Source organism: Halichoeres trimaculatus, unplaced genomic scaffold (assembly GCF_033239565.1).
Source record: "Halichoeres trimaculatus isolate MK-OKI-2021-1 unplaced genomic scaffold, fHalTri1.1 fHalTri1_scaffold_12, whole genome shotgun sequence".
Classification (NCBI taxonomy): domain Eukaryota; kingdom Metazoa; phylum Chordata; class Actinopteri; order Labriformes; family Labridae; genus Halichoeres; species Halichoeres trimaculatus.
Window position 1 is genome coordinate 16,049,457 of NW_027437190.1, and position 19,031 is coordinate 16,068,487.

A 19,031-nucleotide genomic window follows, 5' to 3' on the forward strand; every position below is an offset into this window, starting at 1 on the left:
TGAGGACGTTTACATCTAATGAGAAATATAAAACAAAGAATGACGTCCAAGAGGGTCGAAGGTACCTCTGGATAGACACTCTACTAGACAATCTACCTAGTGTGCTCTGTACTGTTCAGGTTGAGAGCATACTATGACACAAAGTAGTAAACAAGAAGGTGATGCTACAGAAAAACAGATCTTTTTGATCTGTGGCTTCTTTCATTGTTAGATATAGCAAAGTCCTGCTGATCAGGCAAAGTCGTTGATTTCAGCCAAGCTTCATCCAGGAGTTCCACCACACTCTGCTCTGTAAAGGAGAAGGCATCACTGCAACACCTCCCTAAGGCTGTTTTTAGCTTGTGAACAGGTCTATCATGCGTCTGTCCCAGCACCAGGGGTTTTAACATAAGGTCTCTCATTGTGCAGCAACTCAAAGATATTGGTGTAGCTGTCAGTTTACCAATTATGAGTATGTGTTTGAAAAATCACTGAAGCTCACCATCCCTAATGTGGGCTTTTTGGAAATGGCTGTGAAGGGGATAACCGCTATAAATGTTATGCTGCTCCCAAGGCTGTATTTTCAAAGTCCACTCTGTTTTATTCTTATAGCCCCCAAAGGTCATTTTGCAGTGTTTCATGCTAAACTGGACCCACAGCTATACTTTGATGGTTGTGTGTTTGATATGGGCGCTTCCAATTGAGATGGAAAATTGCTGCGTAACAGTCAAGTCCTCTGTGAATTCAACCGTTCCACAAAAAAAGACCTCGGGATCATGGACGAGGAGGGCCTCGTTTTGTTGACACAGATAAAAAACACACTGTTGTTCTCTTCAAATGTATTTTTTTCCTTAATACCAAACTCTGGCTCAGTATAAATTCAGGGCTTACTGTCACTTCGACACATTTTGATCTTAAAAAATGACAAATGATGAAAAGGTTTCAAAGAGTACTGATAACGACAGAAATCTGCCAGTAATATTGGTTGGAGCTAGCTAGTAAGTTACCATCAACAAGCTAGCTAGTAAAAGCCAAAGTAGTTTCTGAATGTTTGCTTAAGAGATCAGTTTTTACTTTTCCCTCTCATCGTCATTTTGTTCAGCAAACGCGAGTTTTGCAGCAGCTGAATGAATGAATGCTTTTGGCCTCACAAATATACAAGATTTAAAAAGCATCACTGGTGGAGGGTTTGGGTCTTTCATGTTCACTAATGAATACTTCAGGACCCTCAGTTCACTAGGAGGGAGAAAACACCCCAATTGGTACCACCTGTGTGTATTCAGGCCCTCATAGTTTGCTGTTAAAGACTTAGGCCACAACTAGTTTTCTTGGAAACCAGTACTGGTCTCAGGCTTCAACAGCTACAGCTCTCACATGCAGACCACCTGATTGGATTTGACGTCAGTGGAGTTTCTTTCAACATGTGACTGTGCTGAATGAGCACTTAGGAGGCAAGGCTGACTCCTGAACAGAGGTGGTCATGAGTTTAATTCTTGGCATCTCCATCAACATTAAAGAACACCCCCATAAGGTGATGAAATTTAAACCCACCGCTTGTTTGGTGTAGATATTCGAATAGAAAAGAAATGGGACACAGCATGTGGTTAGTAACAGTATAAAAATAAAAACAGGACAGATACTCTGAGCCTCATTCAAATAAGAGGCTGATAATGCCTTCTGTCATTGTGCTAATTCTGACATCCCTCACGCTCGTCTGAATATAAATTTAATTGCATATTAAAATTTTGATCCAGGCAGACTTAATTAAACTAAGATTTAACTCCACATTAGAATGGATTAGCAAGGACGGCAGAAATATTAAATCTATAATCTCCTAAAAATATCCCCCCGTCCCTTCCTCCCTCACTCTTTTTTTTTTTTGCTTTTCAGCTCAATGGGCAGCTTGCTTCGTTACCAGTGGATTACAATAATGAGCTGGTGGTGTTTCTCAGTGGCCAGACAGCTGGAGTTGAGACTGTGGCTGGTATGACCCTGACCTTTGAGTGGCCCAGCACAGAAAGTTTTACACTGTCCAGCAACCAGAGCAGTCAGCAGTCTGTGTGGTACGCACAGCGGAGAAGCTTGAGATGATCCGACGATGCCAAGCACTCTGACGGAGCTCAGCTTGAGGAGAGCTGGCATGTAGCCCTTGTACCAAGCTGTTCATCAGTCTGCCAGGGTCATGGGGCCTGCTGCAGAGTCTCAGGGGGGAAAGTGCCAATCCCTCAAGAACTCTCGTAATAGGCCAACAAATCAGGGTCTTTCAGATGTTGTAACGGGATAGTGTGGGCCCTGCCCCTTACCTGAAAGACTAAAGTGTATATTAACCAAGGTTTGGGGTGATGAAAACAGCTGACACTTGTGAATGCAAGTGAAAAGCAAACAAACAAATGTCGAAATAGATTGTCCTCTCTTCCTGGACACTGGACTTCTCAAAGTCTAAGGACATGGTCACATTGGCTAACTGTACCACACTTGGGCACGCTTCAGCCCCAAAGTCCAGATTGTTTGGCCACAAGTGTGCCGTGCTTGAGCCGGTTTCACTTCTCTGCTTTGGCATGCTTCAGAGAGGTGGGCCTCAGCACAGTTGACTTTCACTTCCATGACGTACAGTCGCTGTGACCACTCCTCTTGACTCCTCTTAAACAGTAGAGGGTTGTGTCAGGCCAAAACAACTTAACATAAGCCAAAATGTCACTAAGGTTGTAGCTTTCATTGCTCTGACTCTGTTGAGATCACGCGCCATGTACACTGCAAAAAACTGAAATCTTATCAAGTGTTTTTGTCTTTTGTTAAGTAAAAATCGTATTACTATACTCGATATGAGCAACTTTCAATTTATCAATCCAGAAAAATGTCTTGTTTCAAGTTATCAGAGTATAAAAATGAGGTTTGAATCGTTTGTAACCAGTAAAAAAATCTGCCAATGGAACAAGAAAAAATTGCTTGAAAATTTCCCTGAGACTAGAACAATGTCTCAATACAAGTAACTTTTCTCTTGTTCCATTGGCAGATTTTTTTCACTGGTTACCAGCAACTCAGACCTCATTTTTGTCCTTAAATAACTTTAAACAAGACATTTTTCTGGATTGGTCATGTGAATTTGGCTCATATTGAGTCTAAAAAGGAATTTTCTACTGAAAATAAGACAAAAACACTTGATAAGATTTCAGTTTTTGCAGTGTAAACAGTTACTTCTCGATGAAGTCGGTATGCTATCCATGTGCCTAAAGTCTGTTTCACATTGGAGTAGCATTACCACTGGCCATACTCTTCAGCAGGGGAAGAGCAATTGTGCTTCAATGCAGCAAGTTTAGAATAGCCACGCCCTAAAAAGAAGCTCATGCAAATGCAAGGTCTTGAGAGATTGTGGACAAAGAAAATTGTTTAGGTTTCACTTTGGGTGAGCAGTTGGGCTGTCCATCTTTTGATACACTCATGGTGGAGGTGTTGTGTTGACTTAAGACTACTTTGCTTCAGACCAAGTTGCACCTTCAGGCTGCTGGTTGACCTGCCCTGGCATTTGTTGGGAGACTATGTGTCCAGTTTGTGAGCTGGCCAAAACCACCCGCAACAAAAGCGAAAGAAAAGACTCTTTTGGAATAGTGAATGCAGCTTTTAGGCTTGTCTTTACTTAAATGTATGATAAGCAAACTGGTGGTGATGACAGAGGTAACATATAACATTATCACCACCTACTCTGACACACTAAAAGAGCAGAGAACTGAAAATCAAGCCACCCCCTTTTGATTTAAGTTAACCACAGCAGTATTTTAGCTGAAAAAGGCTCTATCATTTTTTATGTGTTTATTTCAAGTGCACATAAAACATTGTGATATTTTTCTTCCTCTCTTGTAGGTGCTTCACACGCTTTCTGTGCAAGTCTGTTGTTGGACTTGTGCTGGCTCTGTTTACCAATTTACTTGTTCTGAAAGCAGTTTTGAAGGATGCCAAAGTGTTTTTGATAGCATCCAGTTTGCTCACTTGAACAACTGTGGTTTTGTGCACATTGGCAGGCATCTGATTGTAAAAAAAAAAAGAAAAAGAAAAACATACTGTGATTTTATTTTGTTTTTCTACGCACAATATGCTGCAATTAATACTCAATCTGGAGAAATAGCACAATAAAAGGGGCAATACTTAAACTGTTTTGAAAAAAAAATTGTTTGTTTTTTGCCACTTAATTGTCTATGTGTAACCTAACAGAGTATGTTTTTTTTTTTCTAATTTTACCTGTATTCATGTCACCCAAGCAAAAGGGGGGAAAGGGAATCTTTCCAACAAAGGGATGAAGACTCTATCTACCCAAATTTTGGAGAGGGTGGTGATCATTTCTGGAAAATCTGCTGTGCAGGTCACCTTCCCAATTTCACATTAGGTCCCCATCATTATTGATAGCAGCCTCCCAGGAAAGTGTCCATGTTTGTGGCAGAATAACTCCAGATATGATCGAAGGACTACACCACTGATGAGTCCTGGCGGCTGGTTCCTGGAGCAGCTGGGAAATTCAGTGCAATGATAACAATAGCCTTCTTGTTTACCTCAGGCTTTCATCACATTGGTCCCCCATGCTAACTTTAATAGTATTCATAACATAACAGCTTTGACAGGTTGTCAGTGCTGTTAACCTTCAGTTAAACAGAGTGGACGTGAAAGAGTGGAAGCTTTGATCTTGATCTCGATCTTGCCCTTTATTATGCAAACTGCAAACTGAATTTGACCACCAAAATAATCAAGCACAGTTTAGCAAGAGATGGGACGGTGTTATGACCATTCAACCGCTTATTCTCTTAACAGCAAGAACTAAACAAGGACTCCACAGAGCCCTTTTAAAGGAATGAGAGTGTGGTTTTTAATTGCATTTGGTCCAATTTAATTAAGAAATGCCAGAGAATCCCCTATGGTAATTACTGATTAAAAAGCAGGTGAGGCTGACAGGCATGGCCATCAAAAGCTACCAAGCTTGCAATCCAATCACTGCTTGTCATCCAAGGACACTTAAGACTCATCTGGGTGCCATATTAATTTGAGCCCTCATCTTTAGTTCTGTGTTCTAGCCTTAAGTCAGTCCCCGAGAGGATTGAGTTTTGTGCATCCCACCTCTCTCAATTCATTCAGTGTAGTTGTCTTTCTGAGAGCATTTCCTCACTACAAGACTCAGGAAGAAAATGCCCGGGAGAATCAGAGTATCAGAGCAGCTCCTGAGTGTTTGCATGTGCCTTTCAAACACAATTTTCACCAGTGGTGCTTCCATGAGAGCTGGACTTTACTTTGCTCTCGCATCCTTAAAATGTGTTTTCTTTCCTTTTTTTCTGTGGCCTGTTGTCTGCTGTGGTAAAAAGCATCCTGTATCCAGGTAAAAAGCAGAATCACTTTTAAAACCATGAACAAGATGTTTCCTCCTGAGTGAAACAGCAGTGCAATGTGGCATACATCCTCGCATTTTACCCCCATTTAACAGAACGAGGAGAGTGAGGACTCTCTGGATGTTTACTGCCGGTCTACCTTATCATACTTTAGCACTTCTGCTTGATTCAGGAAATGGTTTTGGTTTGTTTACTGGCTGTCTGGTTCTCCTTTGTTCACTTTGGAGCTGCAGATAAATCTCGCTTCATTCTTGAACCACATCTCCATCTAGTGGAGGAGAGAAAAACAGCTTTATTTATTTTTCCCACAGACCACAACCTCAAGTGATTGTCTAACATTTTGTCCCATGGTGAAATATGTGTTTCATTAATGGTCTGTGCAATCAACACATTTTCATAACACTGTGGGATATGTGTTTATGTTATGAAGTAATCTACTGTGTACTTTAACAAAGCCTGCGAAGCATTTCTTAGACAAATCATACAGCCTACATGAATTGTATGTAAGTTGTGTAATGTGTGTGTATCTTCTCATGCATGAAGCACAGATATTCTGAGGTAAATCATGTATCAGCTGTGTTTTATTTGCACTATAAAGACACTTGTTGTATTAGTGAAAGGGGACTGTCATAACTGAGGTAATGAACCTGTTTGTTTGATTGGGATGAGGCCTGCTGTCTTGGAATCTTTACTCCACCCATTTGTTTGCTACTACAGGGACGTGTAATGTGGCAGCTCGGTGTGGGAAAGACCTTGGACAGAGCGTTTTCGTATAGCTGACAGAAAACTATTACTCACTGACAGACTGCACTGGCCATGAAAGCACGGTAGTGTTTACGCTTTTACTTCATTGCACTGACTGAGCCACTCTCCAGAGCCAGTAAATTACACCGCAGCACAACAAGCTCACTTGTTGATGCTGATCTGTCTCTTATATGTGACTGTGTGTGTGTTTGTGTGTTTGTGTGTGTGTGGGGGGGGGAATGAACATGATCTACAGTTAATTATAAAATCTCATTTTGTCATCAGGGTTGGGAATAATCTCTCTGTTCATGATGCATAGCTCTGTTTGTGTTGTTTACCACTGAGCAGGGCAGCGTGGGGTCAACATAAGGAGGTAACTTCAGTGGCTGAGCGCTCTAACCAGCACCCCGCCCCCCTCTCTCCTCTTTCCCTCTGCTTCATACCTAAGAGAAAACCAAGAAGGAGCACAGCTTAACTTGGTAAAGCCGACCACACAGGGACCTCCATAGGGTTATTCTTTGTTTAATCTGCGTTTTTCTTACATGTGAAGAAGTCTGCATGTCATATAGTCTTTCTTTGCCTAAATAACATCTGAAAAGTTTTGGCAAACTTCGGCTCACTGGGCGGAGATTAAGTCTTCAGAGTTTATAGAAGGCTAATAAACGGTAAGTTCTTTTAATTTTCGCATTCATGCTCATCTGAGACGGATGCGTGTTCTCTTATCTTTATCTTTCATGTCACAGTAGACAAAATGTGAGTACAAACCTAAAACTTGCAGAAAAGTCGCCTGTGCATGCTTTTTGTCTTGCAGAAGTGTTTTCTCTTGTTCTTTAGCCGGACCTGGTGACCGAACAACGTTTCCAATCCTCAGCTTACAAATGCCTCTGTGAACATGTGGCCTTTTAAATCACATGAGCCATCGCTGATTTACATTGCACAAGTTTTTATAAGCCCATTATTATTATTATTATCATTAAATGTCGTCTGTGTAAATGAGTGAAAGTGTTTTCATTGGCACAGTCACGCCATTTGAGAAGTTTTATTCTGTTTCCTGTCACACGTTTTCCACTCAGAGCGGCACTGCAACCGCAACCCCCAACACTTGAACAGTCTGAGGCTTGTATCGCGATAATTAGCGAGATCAAGATCTTACGTTAAAAAAAAAAAAAAGAAACAGTCGTCGTTTACTACAAGAAGTGCCCTTTACCAGTGTTTCTTCTCAAGTCCAGTGATTTGTCGCCAACCTGGCTGTCACACAAGCTCATGATGAATTTTCAGAATTAATTAATGTTATAATATATTTTCAACCCAAACTGCTAATTTAACACCATAGTCTAATTTGAGTAAATTCTCCATATAAGTGAATTGTGATGTAGGTTTGTTGGGTTAAATGTAAATAAGCCCCTCTATAATTACAGACTTCCCATGTTAATCCCACTTTATTGTAATCCATGCTAATTAATTTCTTTGAGTGTAGCTTCATGGGCTCTTTCCTGTCTCCACATTATGTTCCACTTCATGACTCAGAAGGCCAACAAACAAGATTATTGGTTTGGTTCTTGTAAGAATAACTTTCCCCGTATTCCTTTGATTAAACCTGATTGGCAGGCCTTTGTTGTTAATCCTGCTCCTGGGGTTGAAGTGTTCCTTTCTCTTAGCTCCCTGTTCACACCCCCACTTTAGTCATGCATGAATCCCCAGCAGTGCTTTGAGTCTGGGAGGGAGTCTTAGCTTTGATCGCTGCAATCTAAAATATTTTAATTCCACTGTTGAGATTTTCTAAAAGGATGTACCTGTTTTCTATTTCTGTCACAGTTTCTTGGGATTATGTTTGTTTTACTTGGCTTAACAGCTCACCAAACTGATTCAACTACACCCCAAGGTTCTGCAGTGACCTATAATGGAGCACCTTCTGCAGCTCTTTAGTCTAGTCACGGGTGGCTGTCTGGTGGTGGATCCTCAGCCTGTAAACATGCCCAGTGTAACAGAATCTCAAAGAATGTCCCAGATAATATATAGACAGAAAAACAGCCCAGGAGGTTTCATGTGCTGTGAGTAAACTAGATGACCCAGCCAAAAAGTGAATCCCAGACCACTGACCAAATATCACATGCAACCCAACACTAGCCCCGGCTTGCACCCTTTCAACTGCCAAGTCCCATTAAGTGATGTGCAGGGCTTGAAATATACCCTCTTTCCTTACCCAGAGAAAGGAGGCCACACTATTAAGACACATTTTCTGATAACATGATGCGCCTGGTTGAGATGGGGTTGTGTGCTAGCAGTGCCTCTTCATCCACTTGCAGGCCATGTAAACAATGTAAGGTCCTTTCCTTTGTGGCTCTTAAGGAACCTTTCCAAAGTTTGTTTCAGTTTTATGTTTTCTGCTTGACTTTATTTCATATTTTATGTTTTGTTTTTCAGTTGCTTTATCAAAATGTCTTGGCTCTGAAATAAATCTCAAGCTCAAGATGTCAACGCCTGCTGCAGCTGTTTTGACTTCATTTTATTTAAAATGAGTTTATTACAAACTTCTTACTCAAAGTAACCGGAAAATGTCAAATTAAATATTTATTTCCATTTCTGACCCCTGAAAAACAACAAGAGGTAACTCTAACCTACCTGCGCTGGCAGCTTTAAACCTTGAGTACAGACCTCTCTTTGTTAGCAAGATGGTTTCAGTTGCAGAGTTAAGTAAGTCTGAGGCTCAGACTTTACATTTAAATCACAAGAAAAGCTTGAATGTCCTGTAACAGTACCATCTTGAAAAAGTAACAGCCCTTAAATGTGAGCAAGTTTCCTCTTAAGGATCAGACACAGACATTTATGACTCCTGTTTGTTTCACAGAAGGCTTTCAGCTGTGTGTGTGTTTTATCCTCAGGTACGATGGATGCCCTGGTGTTAGTGGTGTTCAGCTCCTGGCTGGCTCCTGCATTGGGTGAGCATAAACAGCTTCTTTTCAATCCCATCTGAGAGCCCAAACTGTACGAGCAAGCTGTTTTTTTCAGCCGCTTCCTTTTTTCTGTACTGTTAGTTTCATGAGTTCCTCTTTGCTAAAGCGCTGCTGTGTCTGTATAACAGGATCAGCGTTTGGTAGGGAAGTGCTGGGTAAGTTTGCTGCATTGGAGTAGTTATAGAGCAGCATGGATGTTTTGCAAATCTTTGTTTCATGCTGGTAACATTTTTATTTTGGAGAAAGAGTTCTCCTTTGTGTGTAATATTTTCTGCTTTTGATAAATGGATGCCAGCGTGATTTTTCCACAAAGGCCATGTCAGAGTAGTGTAAATGTTTCCACTATATAGCAGTTTGACTAATCATTCATTCAGGCTCTTGCCAAGTTATTTCCATTGTGAATGCAGGTCCTGGGCTTCAGTTTGCCTCTCTGTGCGCCCTGCATGCTGTCATTCGAGCTTGATGTTAAGCAGCTTTGCCTCCACACAGAGCCTTTTCACCTTCTCTGACTCTGAGGTCTGTTAGTGTCAGACCTTATTTTAAAAGCTTGTCAGTACAAATATGGTAAAATATTTTTGGGGGCATTTTTCGAGGAAGAGAATAGCATTAGTGTGTGCTGCCAGATAATGAGGTCAGAGTAAACAGGGCACTCTAACCTGCCTTTTCACTGAACGGGATTTGGAGTGTGTCAAATATTATAACTCTTCGTACTGTATCGCTCTTGTTTGTCAGATTTGATTTGCTCATGCATCTCAAAAAACATGTTTCTTTTTCTTCTACAACTAAACTTCTGTTGATGAGCTTTAGGAATGAGTTTGAAAAACAAACTTTATTCAAGATAAACAGATTATCATTTCACTGCTTCAGTCGTCAAAGTTTAGAGATAAGCACGACTGCCTGACATTTAAAAAGCTGCTCACAGTCTGTTCGATATTTTAATGAGAGTTGTAAAAAAAAAAAAAGTCACGCATAAGTAAGGAAAATGTTGCCGCGCACAAGCAGAGAAGTATTTATTTGACCTCTGTGTGCTTTTTCAAGGTCACTTTGTTCCCGCTCCTAACACTGCTGCTCAAATAAACAAAGTGTTTTTGCCTTTATTATCATTCCAAGTGAAGTTATCTTCTTAATTATTCTGGTTGTTTTCTCCATCACTCAGCAGAAGGCAAGAATTGGGTTTTGGCGAGTTACCAAATGCAGCATGCTTTCTAGAAACATTTGAGAGACAGAACTTGAACGCAGCCAACATGTTTTTCCACATGGGAGAAGAGATGTGAAAGAGCAGGCTGCTCTTTGCTTTCCCATATCCCTGAGAGCACGCAGAAAAAAACACAGATCAGGGAAATGAAATACTGAAAAGCAAAGGCAAGCAAACAAAACAATGAAGAAGGAGAATTGTTTGAGTAATGATGCACGAGGGAACTGTGGTGATTTTTGTTTGACACTTCCTGAAGACAGCAGAGAATGTGAGCATTTCACGCTCCTGTGGGGAGATTTTAGCTAGTAATGAAACAGATGGAAAGTAGAGCTAACTCTGGCCCCGTTTACACGACAACATTTTATCTGAAAACGCTAAAACGCTGAGAAAAAAAATCTGCGTTTACACGGAAGCATGCCAGGCCTGTAGGTGGTGCTACAACTGTCTTGTCCAGAAGCCGCTTTTGGGAGATTTCCACCGAAGTAGAGGTGAGCCGGTCATCTGGTTAGGGGGGAATACTAAGTTAAAAAGTGGAGCAAAAGATGCACTTTTTGTATAAAGACAGTCAGCAGTTACAGCAGATTGAGCAGCACAACACGGTAGTTTGCGACGATCGTAACAACGGTACTGTTGTCCTGTTGTATGCGCGCGCGCGCGAGGCGGAGTGTGACGTCATCGTTTCCACTGGCAGCGGTGGCTTACCGTTTACACAGCAACGGTGTCGGGAGCGTTTCAGAACAATCCCACTCTGGAGGCCATTTTCAAAAGTTTTCGTTTTAGGTCGATTGAAACGCCGTTTCTGTGTAAACGGGGCTGAAACGCAACAAAACTTTCGCGTTTCATCCTAAAACCGTTGTCGTGTAAACGGCCCCTCTGTATGACCTCAAAGAGCAAACAAACGCAACAAGCAAGAGGAAGGGATAGTGCAACGTAGGTTCCTTCTTCCACAGGGGTTTCCAAATCAAAGCATTGTTTAAAAAAACGTTTAGAATACATACTCTTCAGCATTGTGACTGTTTTTCAGAAATTACTGAAATAACACAGGTTAAAGTGTGACGCTCTGCTTTTTGTGTGACTGACTTGTGTCCACACCCACAGATTTGACCACTTTCTGCCACCACTGTGTTTTAATGAATCTTCTTTTCTTTTGTTCCCAGCCTCTTCTGCCAAAGGCGACAAAGGTGGGTATTATGCATATAGAAGTTCAGAAAAGTGGAATTAAGATAAGCAGCACACTGGCTTTAGCCGGCATGTGAATTAGCACTGGCACTAGAATGACTAATGACAAGATGAATGACCAAGGCCCTAAAACTGCTGAATAGCTGTCACATCACGAGTACTCTGTGAAGTGTGTCAGCGGCTAAATCTGCTTCTCATTTGTTTCCTCTCTCTGTTCTCTCCTGACAGACTATGACAGCGCTTTTGAGTACGGTGAGTGCCGAGCAGATAGACGTGTTCTTTTAATGACCAACTCTGTGCACAGGAAATATCCGGGAGGTCAAGATGAGTTTTTGCGTTTTCCACTTGTTTTTCCAAGAGTGATGGAAAACATTCACCCCAAGGCCAAGTTTCAGGGGCAGTCCCACTGCAAATACTCCTAATCCTCTACACTGTAGGCGTAGAGGTTTAGACTGTCTCAGAAAGCAAAGTGCAAAGACTGACTCCAAATCCATGCTGATAGGTTACAGCAAGTAAACATGGTGTTTTTGTTTTCACCCATTCATTTATTTGGGCAGAAAAAGCTTTTTAAAAGTTTCCTTCTTGCTTGCTTGTACAATTACAGCCACAGTCTGTTGCCTGTTTGAAGGCTTCAAAAGCAGTGGTTCTAATCCTGGGGTCAGGCTTTTTCAGGGCTCCCAAGATACAAACAAGGATAAGAGAGAAAATGTTCCTATCACACAAAGTTCTGCTTATTTTCAGTGACTTTTCTGATCTGTTTGATCTTTTTTTGGGAAATTCTGGGTACTTTCATCTCCTCCAGCCTTAAAAAGTTAATCTAATAATAAATCAAGAAAAATAACTCTTTCAAAAAATAAAAGTTAACAGCAGCCTTAAAAGTTTCAAAGGCTCAAAAATCAACAGGGTGAGGAACTTTGGAGAGTTTGGTTATTTTCCACCTCGAAAAAACTTTTAGTATCAGAGTGTTGTCAGTCTTTGCCTAAGTTACTCCAAAGTGTCAGTAAGCTGCAGAGTATAAATTGACCCTGGTGTTTACACATCTGGTCACCGCAGTTCACTGCTGTTTGTGGCGTCCCAACATATTCATTGTGGGCCGCTGAATATTTCGGGAATAACGTCCTCATTATCGCCTCAAAATGCAATTAAAATCATGCAAATCCCATCTTAAGATGTTCATATGTCGTCTTTTAACACTGCATGAGTTATTAAGTCTCTTATTCATTTCAGATTATGAGTCTCTGAGGATTGGAGGCCTGGTTTTTGCTGTGGTGCTCTTCCTGATGGGTATCGCTCTCATCGTCAGTAAGTCTTCATCAAACACACACACACAGCAGATGTGTAGTGCTCAGCGTCAATGTCACCAAACTGTGATCCGTGCATGTAAGAGTTGACCCTCACACGCTGCTGCAAAACAAGCGAGCCTCTGTCTCCGTCCCTCTCGGACGCCTGGAAAGGTGGCGCACTGCTACTTATTGCACAATCTCAGCAACACAACACTCCTGTGATCCCTGTGTCACAGCAATTTGCCCTTTATACCTTATCTCTTTCCTCACTCAGTGCCCTTCCAAGGTCCCTCCCTCCTCCCACCTGCCAGTACATGCTGTCAGTGCCAGCGGTAGCCCTGAAACCAAAACCAAACCATAAATAATTCATAGGAGCCCACATACTCTGCCAAACTTCCTGCTTCTGTTAGTTAAGATCAGTGAGGATTATTTACTGCACTCTCAGGGAACGTGTATCAGAGGGAAACAGATTATATAATAAAAAAACAGCCAATAAATCTATATTAAAAATGTATAAACTGGATTTGAAAAGTATCGTCCGTCATCCAAATGTAAATATGTCACACCACCACAGCTGCAGAGTTAAAGCCTGCTGCCATCACTGAATTGATTGAAAAATCATTAAAAACACAGATTTCCCCCAGACAACAACCAAACTAATTCAACTTTTGTCTCTGGTTTAAAGATTTTTTCATAATCCCGGTTGTCGGAGGAAACTTACATCTGTATTTTCACTGCAGTCTGTAGTCATATTTCAACTCACTGTGCTGTTAAAAGTTTCCAACATGGGACTTTCCTTCTTTAGACAACAAACATCAATGATTCAAAGGCTTTTGAACTGAAGTATTTAATTTGTAAAACCACATTATTCATCACTTGCGAGTGGTTGAAGAAAATGCATTATTGAGTTAATTTCTACTCTAAAAACAAATTTTAGAGGCTGAATATTTAATTATAACATCCTGGAAGTTAGCTTTCTAAATTTTTGCATTGTGCTTGAAGTGAAGATGCATAATCAAGGGCAAAAGCAGGTTAGGGCACCACCAAGTGTTAGAAATGATTCAGTAGGGATGAGTATTAGCTTCTCCTTAAGTTGAACCCATCTTTATTCTTAGTCCCAACAGAATGTAGGTCACTAGGCTGGTTTAGTGTTTCCCAGCTGTGTCGCAGGCTGCGATAACTTTTCAGTAAGTACACTGTAACAACATCAAACTATACGATTGCGGCTCAGACTGAATGAGTAAACAGCCGATCCATGGGCCAAGTAGGCAATGTCAACAGATTTGTAAAGACAGCAACTTTATTTTAGACCTTGTTTCTGTGGTGTTAAGGTGAACTGAAGTGGTTTTAATTGACATAAAAGCTAAAGTTAAAGGTTTAAACTCCTCTTATAGACTTGCACATAAGACACACGGTGCAGGCTGGAAGTGTTTCAACTCACTGGCTCATGTTTTTCAGGCAAACAACTGAATTTTGCTTTGATTTAGGCACATGAATAAAGTCTTGCGCTCGGGCCAATGAGCTGCGAGCTTATAAGGCCTCACAAGGCTCACAGCCCAGATGGGCTTACTGGCATGAACTCAAGACTGTGTTCTTGTACCTATCAAGGCGTGGAGCAACATCTTCCTCTTCTCACTCTGGGGTTGGGGTTTGGGGGGTACAATGCTGACTGTTAAAGCCTCTTCCTTATTACATGTTTGTAACTGTTTTCTTGTGTTTTCTTCTAAAACAGGCCGGAAATGTACCTGTTCAAAGAGTGAAAAAAAGAGTGACAAGCCAAGGTAAAGAAATCAGATTACCCATTTATCTATTATTAAATATATATATATTTGAATTGGAGTGTTATCAAATCCAGTTGTTGATTTTATATGATTTCCCACAGATCCAGAGGTCCTGATGTGGAATCGGGAGTGCCAAGGGGTAAATAGATTTTTCCCCTAAATTAAAAAATTCAACCCATATCAAGTTAATGTTTTACCATTTTGAACTTTCAAGTAAAATAAATCTCTTTCTGCAGCCTAAAGCCAAAGATCAAAAGAGATCTGGTAAGTATTGAACTAAACAGCTATGGTGGACTTCTTCTCTGCAGAAAAAAAAAGTAGAAAAAAAAAAACATTTTTTTTCCTCTTCCTCAGTGTTACTGACTGATGCCACCAGGGGGCAGCAAACACCTTGATCACAGCTGAAGACAATCTTTCCACGGACACAAAGCTTTTTCTATTTCATAATGTTACTTTCATGTTTTTAAATGTTTTTATCATCAATATCTTTTACTTTTACCACGGTGTGCCAACTTTATAGGGCATTAATAGTGTGACAATCATTTGTATTTTTGTGACTTTTAAGTGTGATGCCAAATAAAAAAACAAATGTTAAAAAAGCTTCCTGTCTGATTTTGTCTCCTAGTTTTGTGATTTCATTTGATTTGTCTTCTACTTCCCCTCTCTGTGTAGTCAGAGGTGGACCGGTGAGCAGCCCCTGTATTTTGCTGCACTGCTGCTTGTGCTGACACTGCAGACAGTTGGGTTACACATGCAGTAGTAACTAGCTGCTCTGAGGGTGTGAATGATTTATGTGCTGCATCGTGCAGGTCTTGGGGAAGGCTGTCGTTAAAGAAATGCTCTAAATTTTTACTCTGCATTCATGGCTGCTCATTGGCAGAGTTTCCACTGTAGTGAGTCTGGCAGCCTATGAATGTTAAAGCAGTAAATGCAGATTTGTTGGAACAGGTTGACTGCAATGCACAAAAGGCAGAGACTGCTGCATTTTGAGCACACCAGCTCCCATATGATGAAAAAATGAGTAAAAGATGCATTGCACAAGAAAAACATCCTGCAACAATTCATCACACATCTTTCTTTTTTATCCCCTTAAATTACTCACATATCACTCACAGGGCAGTGTGATAATAATTAAAACAATGTATGTGCTATGTATTGTAATTCTGGTGATCAGAAACCCCCCTGTAGCCCACATCCATGCAGATTCCTTTTTCCACCACAGTGACTGCAGTGTTTCACTGTGGCCACCAGAGGTTTCCTGCTGAGTTTACAGAGAGGCTCCCGAAGCACTTCTGCCAGCCGCCCCGTTCAGCTTTATCAAGCTTTAACTGCTGCCCGACAACCAGCTCAACCTCTGAGACTGTGCATCACGGCAGTGCAGCCATGGCTACCACAGGTTGGATTGTTTTTTTTTTAACTTCTTTTGTATGTTTCTAAGAGATTGTTCATGAGAAAAGAGGTTTTGCAACTTGCATGTGTTGTGAATATATGTGCTTTTTTTGTTGTAACATGTTAAATGCAATAAATTTGTATGATTAAGTTTGTTTGTCATACTCATCTTGATATAGTTAAGTAGCCTGCAGCATTGTTGCAACAGTACAGATAGATCATGTTTTTTGATATGCTGATACGGCCAAGGAAGTAGTTAATTAGTGTGGAGATTTTAAAGAATTTTTTTACCTCTTTTCTCTCTGGTCTTTGTGACCGAGTGAAACTGTGGAAAAGAAATAAAAACTGCCTGCTCAGCTTCCGAGGAGTGAGGGTTCAGCAACATACAAGCCGCATTATTGATGTTCAACCCATCTGACACAGACTGCACCCTGAAACACACTTATGTTGTTTTAAAGAGTAGGATTTTTTTTTTCTTTTGCAGCTTTGCACCAGAAATTGTTTATACAGGGGTGAAATGAAGTGGTCATTATCACCTTTTAAACTAATTCTATCATAAAAGCTCTACTTTTCTCTGCTGTGACACCCCTTCATCCTGCTGCTGCTGGCGTGTAACCCACTTTCTCCTGCAGCACCTCATTCTGCTGAGCAAAGATGCTGCATTGAGCTCCTCTCTGTGCAGAGAAAAAAAAACTCCTGAGGAGTTAAGGAGCCAAGCCTGCAGATGGGGCAGCTGCAGACCTTGCTGTGCATGCTGCTGAGCTGAGCAAACAGTTAAACCTCTTAAACTGATTAAATCCTTTCTTTGCAGAAACAATGTTCCCTGACAGAAGTGACTTTGATTATGGTAAGACTTCCTTGATCTTTGGTGCAACTCAACTTCATCAAATCAGTTTCTGCACAAAAACAAAAAATTATAACAAATTAAAACAAGTCCAGAATATCTTTTGCTTTTATAGACTATGAGACTCTGCGGACCACAGGGGTTATCCTCGCTGTTATTATGTTTGTCTCTGGCATTCTAATAGCCCTGAGTAAGTTTAGACTTTTATTTTAAACATCACTGAAAAAGACATTATAAATGATAATTATGGGCACTTTTACACTAATGTGACTAATGTTTAACTTCTTCAAACAGGTAAAAAATTCACAAAATGTGTAAAATCTTCATCCAAGTAAGAGTGGTGCAAGACTTGGTGGATGATGGCCTGTGCATGTTGTATGACATTGACTTGAAGGGGGATACCCAACCAAAGCAAAAAAGAAAAACCAAAACAACAACAACAAAATCTTTTTCAGAATTTTTCCTTGACTAAACCTGAGTTTCCCACAGCTTTCCTCTCCCTGCCCTGGATGCCTCCTCGCTGAATCTCCCCTCCCTGATCTGCAGAAACACACCTCCAACACATGAAAGAGTTTTCACAGACCAAAAAAAAAAAACCTTGTGCGACAAATCGCATGTGGGCGGTGCTTTCATGTAGTCTTTATCTGAGTCTTTGTTCTCTGAAAGGAAATTTGATCATCATACTCCTCATGTGTTGGCAGTGGGTGGGAAGCATGCAGCTTGTATGGCAAGACGAGAGGAAGGGACAGAGCTGCTGTTTGAGCAGGAAAAAAACGTTGCATTTTGGACTGTGGTTGTACCTTGATTTCCTGAGAACTCTGTGACCTCAACTCAGTTTGGATCCTCTAATTTAGACAATACATCATAACACAAATCTTCTTCTTTCTGACGTTGTGGCCACAGTTTTTAAACTTTACCTTCTTAAACACTGACTATAAATGTGTATAAACTGATGTATCTTTTATTTCTGTTTGCAGTTCCAACTCATCTGGTACCCAAATTCCAAAGACAGAGGGTAACTTTACTGTGTTCAAGAAAACTTTGTACAAGTCATTCTGTGTTTGGATGTGCTGATATTTTACCTGACTTTTGTTTTTATCTGTTTTTTTTGCAGTACCTCCTCAAACTGTATAGAAAATACTGAGCCTACAGGAGGAAGAGGAGGCCGCACAAAAGTTATCAAACTATGACAGCAAAACAAAAAAACAAAACAAAAGAAAAACACACCTCTCATGGCTTACAAATGTCAGCCAGAGAGATTTTCACAAAACAGGGTTTTCAAACATATCCTAACCTGATTTCAAGGAACCGACCTCTGAGTTATTCTGTAAGAGGTACGAATGGAGCAAAACCTCTGTATGTGAATGGCCCACATTGTAAAAGTGTTGGGATTTAAGGCTTGTCTAATGCAACAACTGAGCAAATATAATGCTCCATTCATGAGACTTTATTAAACATGGTTAAACAACTTATCTTGTAGTGATACACTAAAAGCATGAATAAAAGTTAGTAGATCAGAAGAAATTTGAAAGACTGTATAAAAGATGTAATTGTTTAATGATGTGTTTTTTGTTTATTTTTTGAAGTTATTTATTTGCTTGGACTTTTAAAAGAAAGTGTAAAAAAATATAATCAATAGCATAAAATGAAACCAGTTCTTACATGCCAAAAAGAAAACAGCAATATCCCGATTTAAACAGTCAACATTTATTCATGTATTTCATTTTGAAAATACTTTAAAATTACAATCATGGGTTAATCAGTGTTTTGTTTTCAGTTTATCTTCAGTAAATGTGCCAGTAAGAACTTATGTGTACACAATGATATCACCATTACAATAAAAGTCTTATCCACCCAATGTGAGTGTTTTTTTTTTTTTTGTTAATTGGCTTATTCATTCTTCTGTCATGCTTTACAGGAATTTACAGTTTTTCATGAAACAGAGATGACACATAAGGGAGAGTCAGATGAAACCTTATTTATCACTGAAATGACATAACTTCATTTCACCTGTGACTAAGCCTCTCTGAGCTCTAAATATCATGAATAGTATTTCAGTAAAGCCGTTGTACACAGCCTTCTTGTAAGATGCACTTTTCCAGTTTGCCAATTTCTGTAGACAGATGTAAGTCAACATCAAAACAACTGATGGAAATTTCAAAGCAGTGTTATTGCACGTTCACTCATGAGTCATGTTTAAAATGTACAGTTAGTCAGACAGTTTGTCACCACGCCCACTCGTGTACTGTCTCTGTTATAAGTTCATTCTTTGTCACAATCAACCTGATCTAATACAACCGACTCTCTTTTTCCTCAA

The 19,031-nt window shown here is 40.3% G+C and overlaps 1 protein-coding gene across 1 annotated transcript; it reads left to right on the forward strand.

Moving 5' to 3' along the window:
* The first annotated feature begins 6,508 nt into the window (after positions 1-6,508).
* LOC141800593 (uncharacterized) lies at positions 6,509-18,503 on the forward strand. Its single transcript, XM_074683257.1, has 13 exons — positions 6,509-6,754; positions 8,972-9,028; positions 11,396-11,419; positions 11,646-11,669; positions 12,645-12,719; positions 14,433-14,481; positions 14,583-14,620; positions 15,704-15,877; positions 16,682-16,717; positions 16,830-16,904; positions 17,009-17,045; positions 17,692-17,729; positions 17,829-18,503. The coding sequence occupies exons 2-13, from the start codon at positions 8,977-8,979 to the stop codon at positions 17,846-17,848; spliced, it is 642 nt and encodes a 213-aa protein (XP_074539358.1). The 5' UTR covers positions 6,509-6,754; positions 8,972-8,976; the 3' UTR covers positions 17,849-18,503.
* Positions 18,504-19,031: the final 528 nt, after the last annotated feature.

Coding starts and splice junctions, on each gene's coding strand:
- LOC141800593 (XM_074683257.1), top strand. CDS start 8,977: ATGGATGCCCTGGTGTTAGTGGTGTTCAGCTCCTGGCTGGCTCCTGCA. Junction 9,029..11,395: donor CTGGCTGGCTCCTGCATTGG/GTGAGCATAAAC, acceptor TTTTGTTCCCAG/CCTCTTCTGCCAAAGGCGAC. Junction 11,420..11,645: donor TTCTGCCAAAGGCGACAAAG/GTGGGTATTATG, acceptor CTCTCCTGACAG/ACTATGACAGCGCTTTTGAG.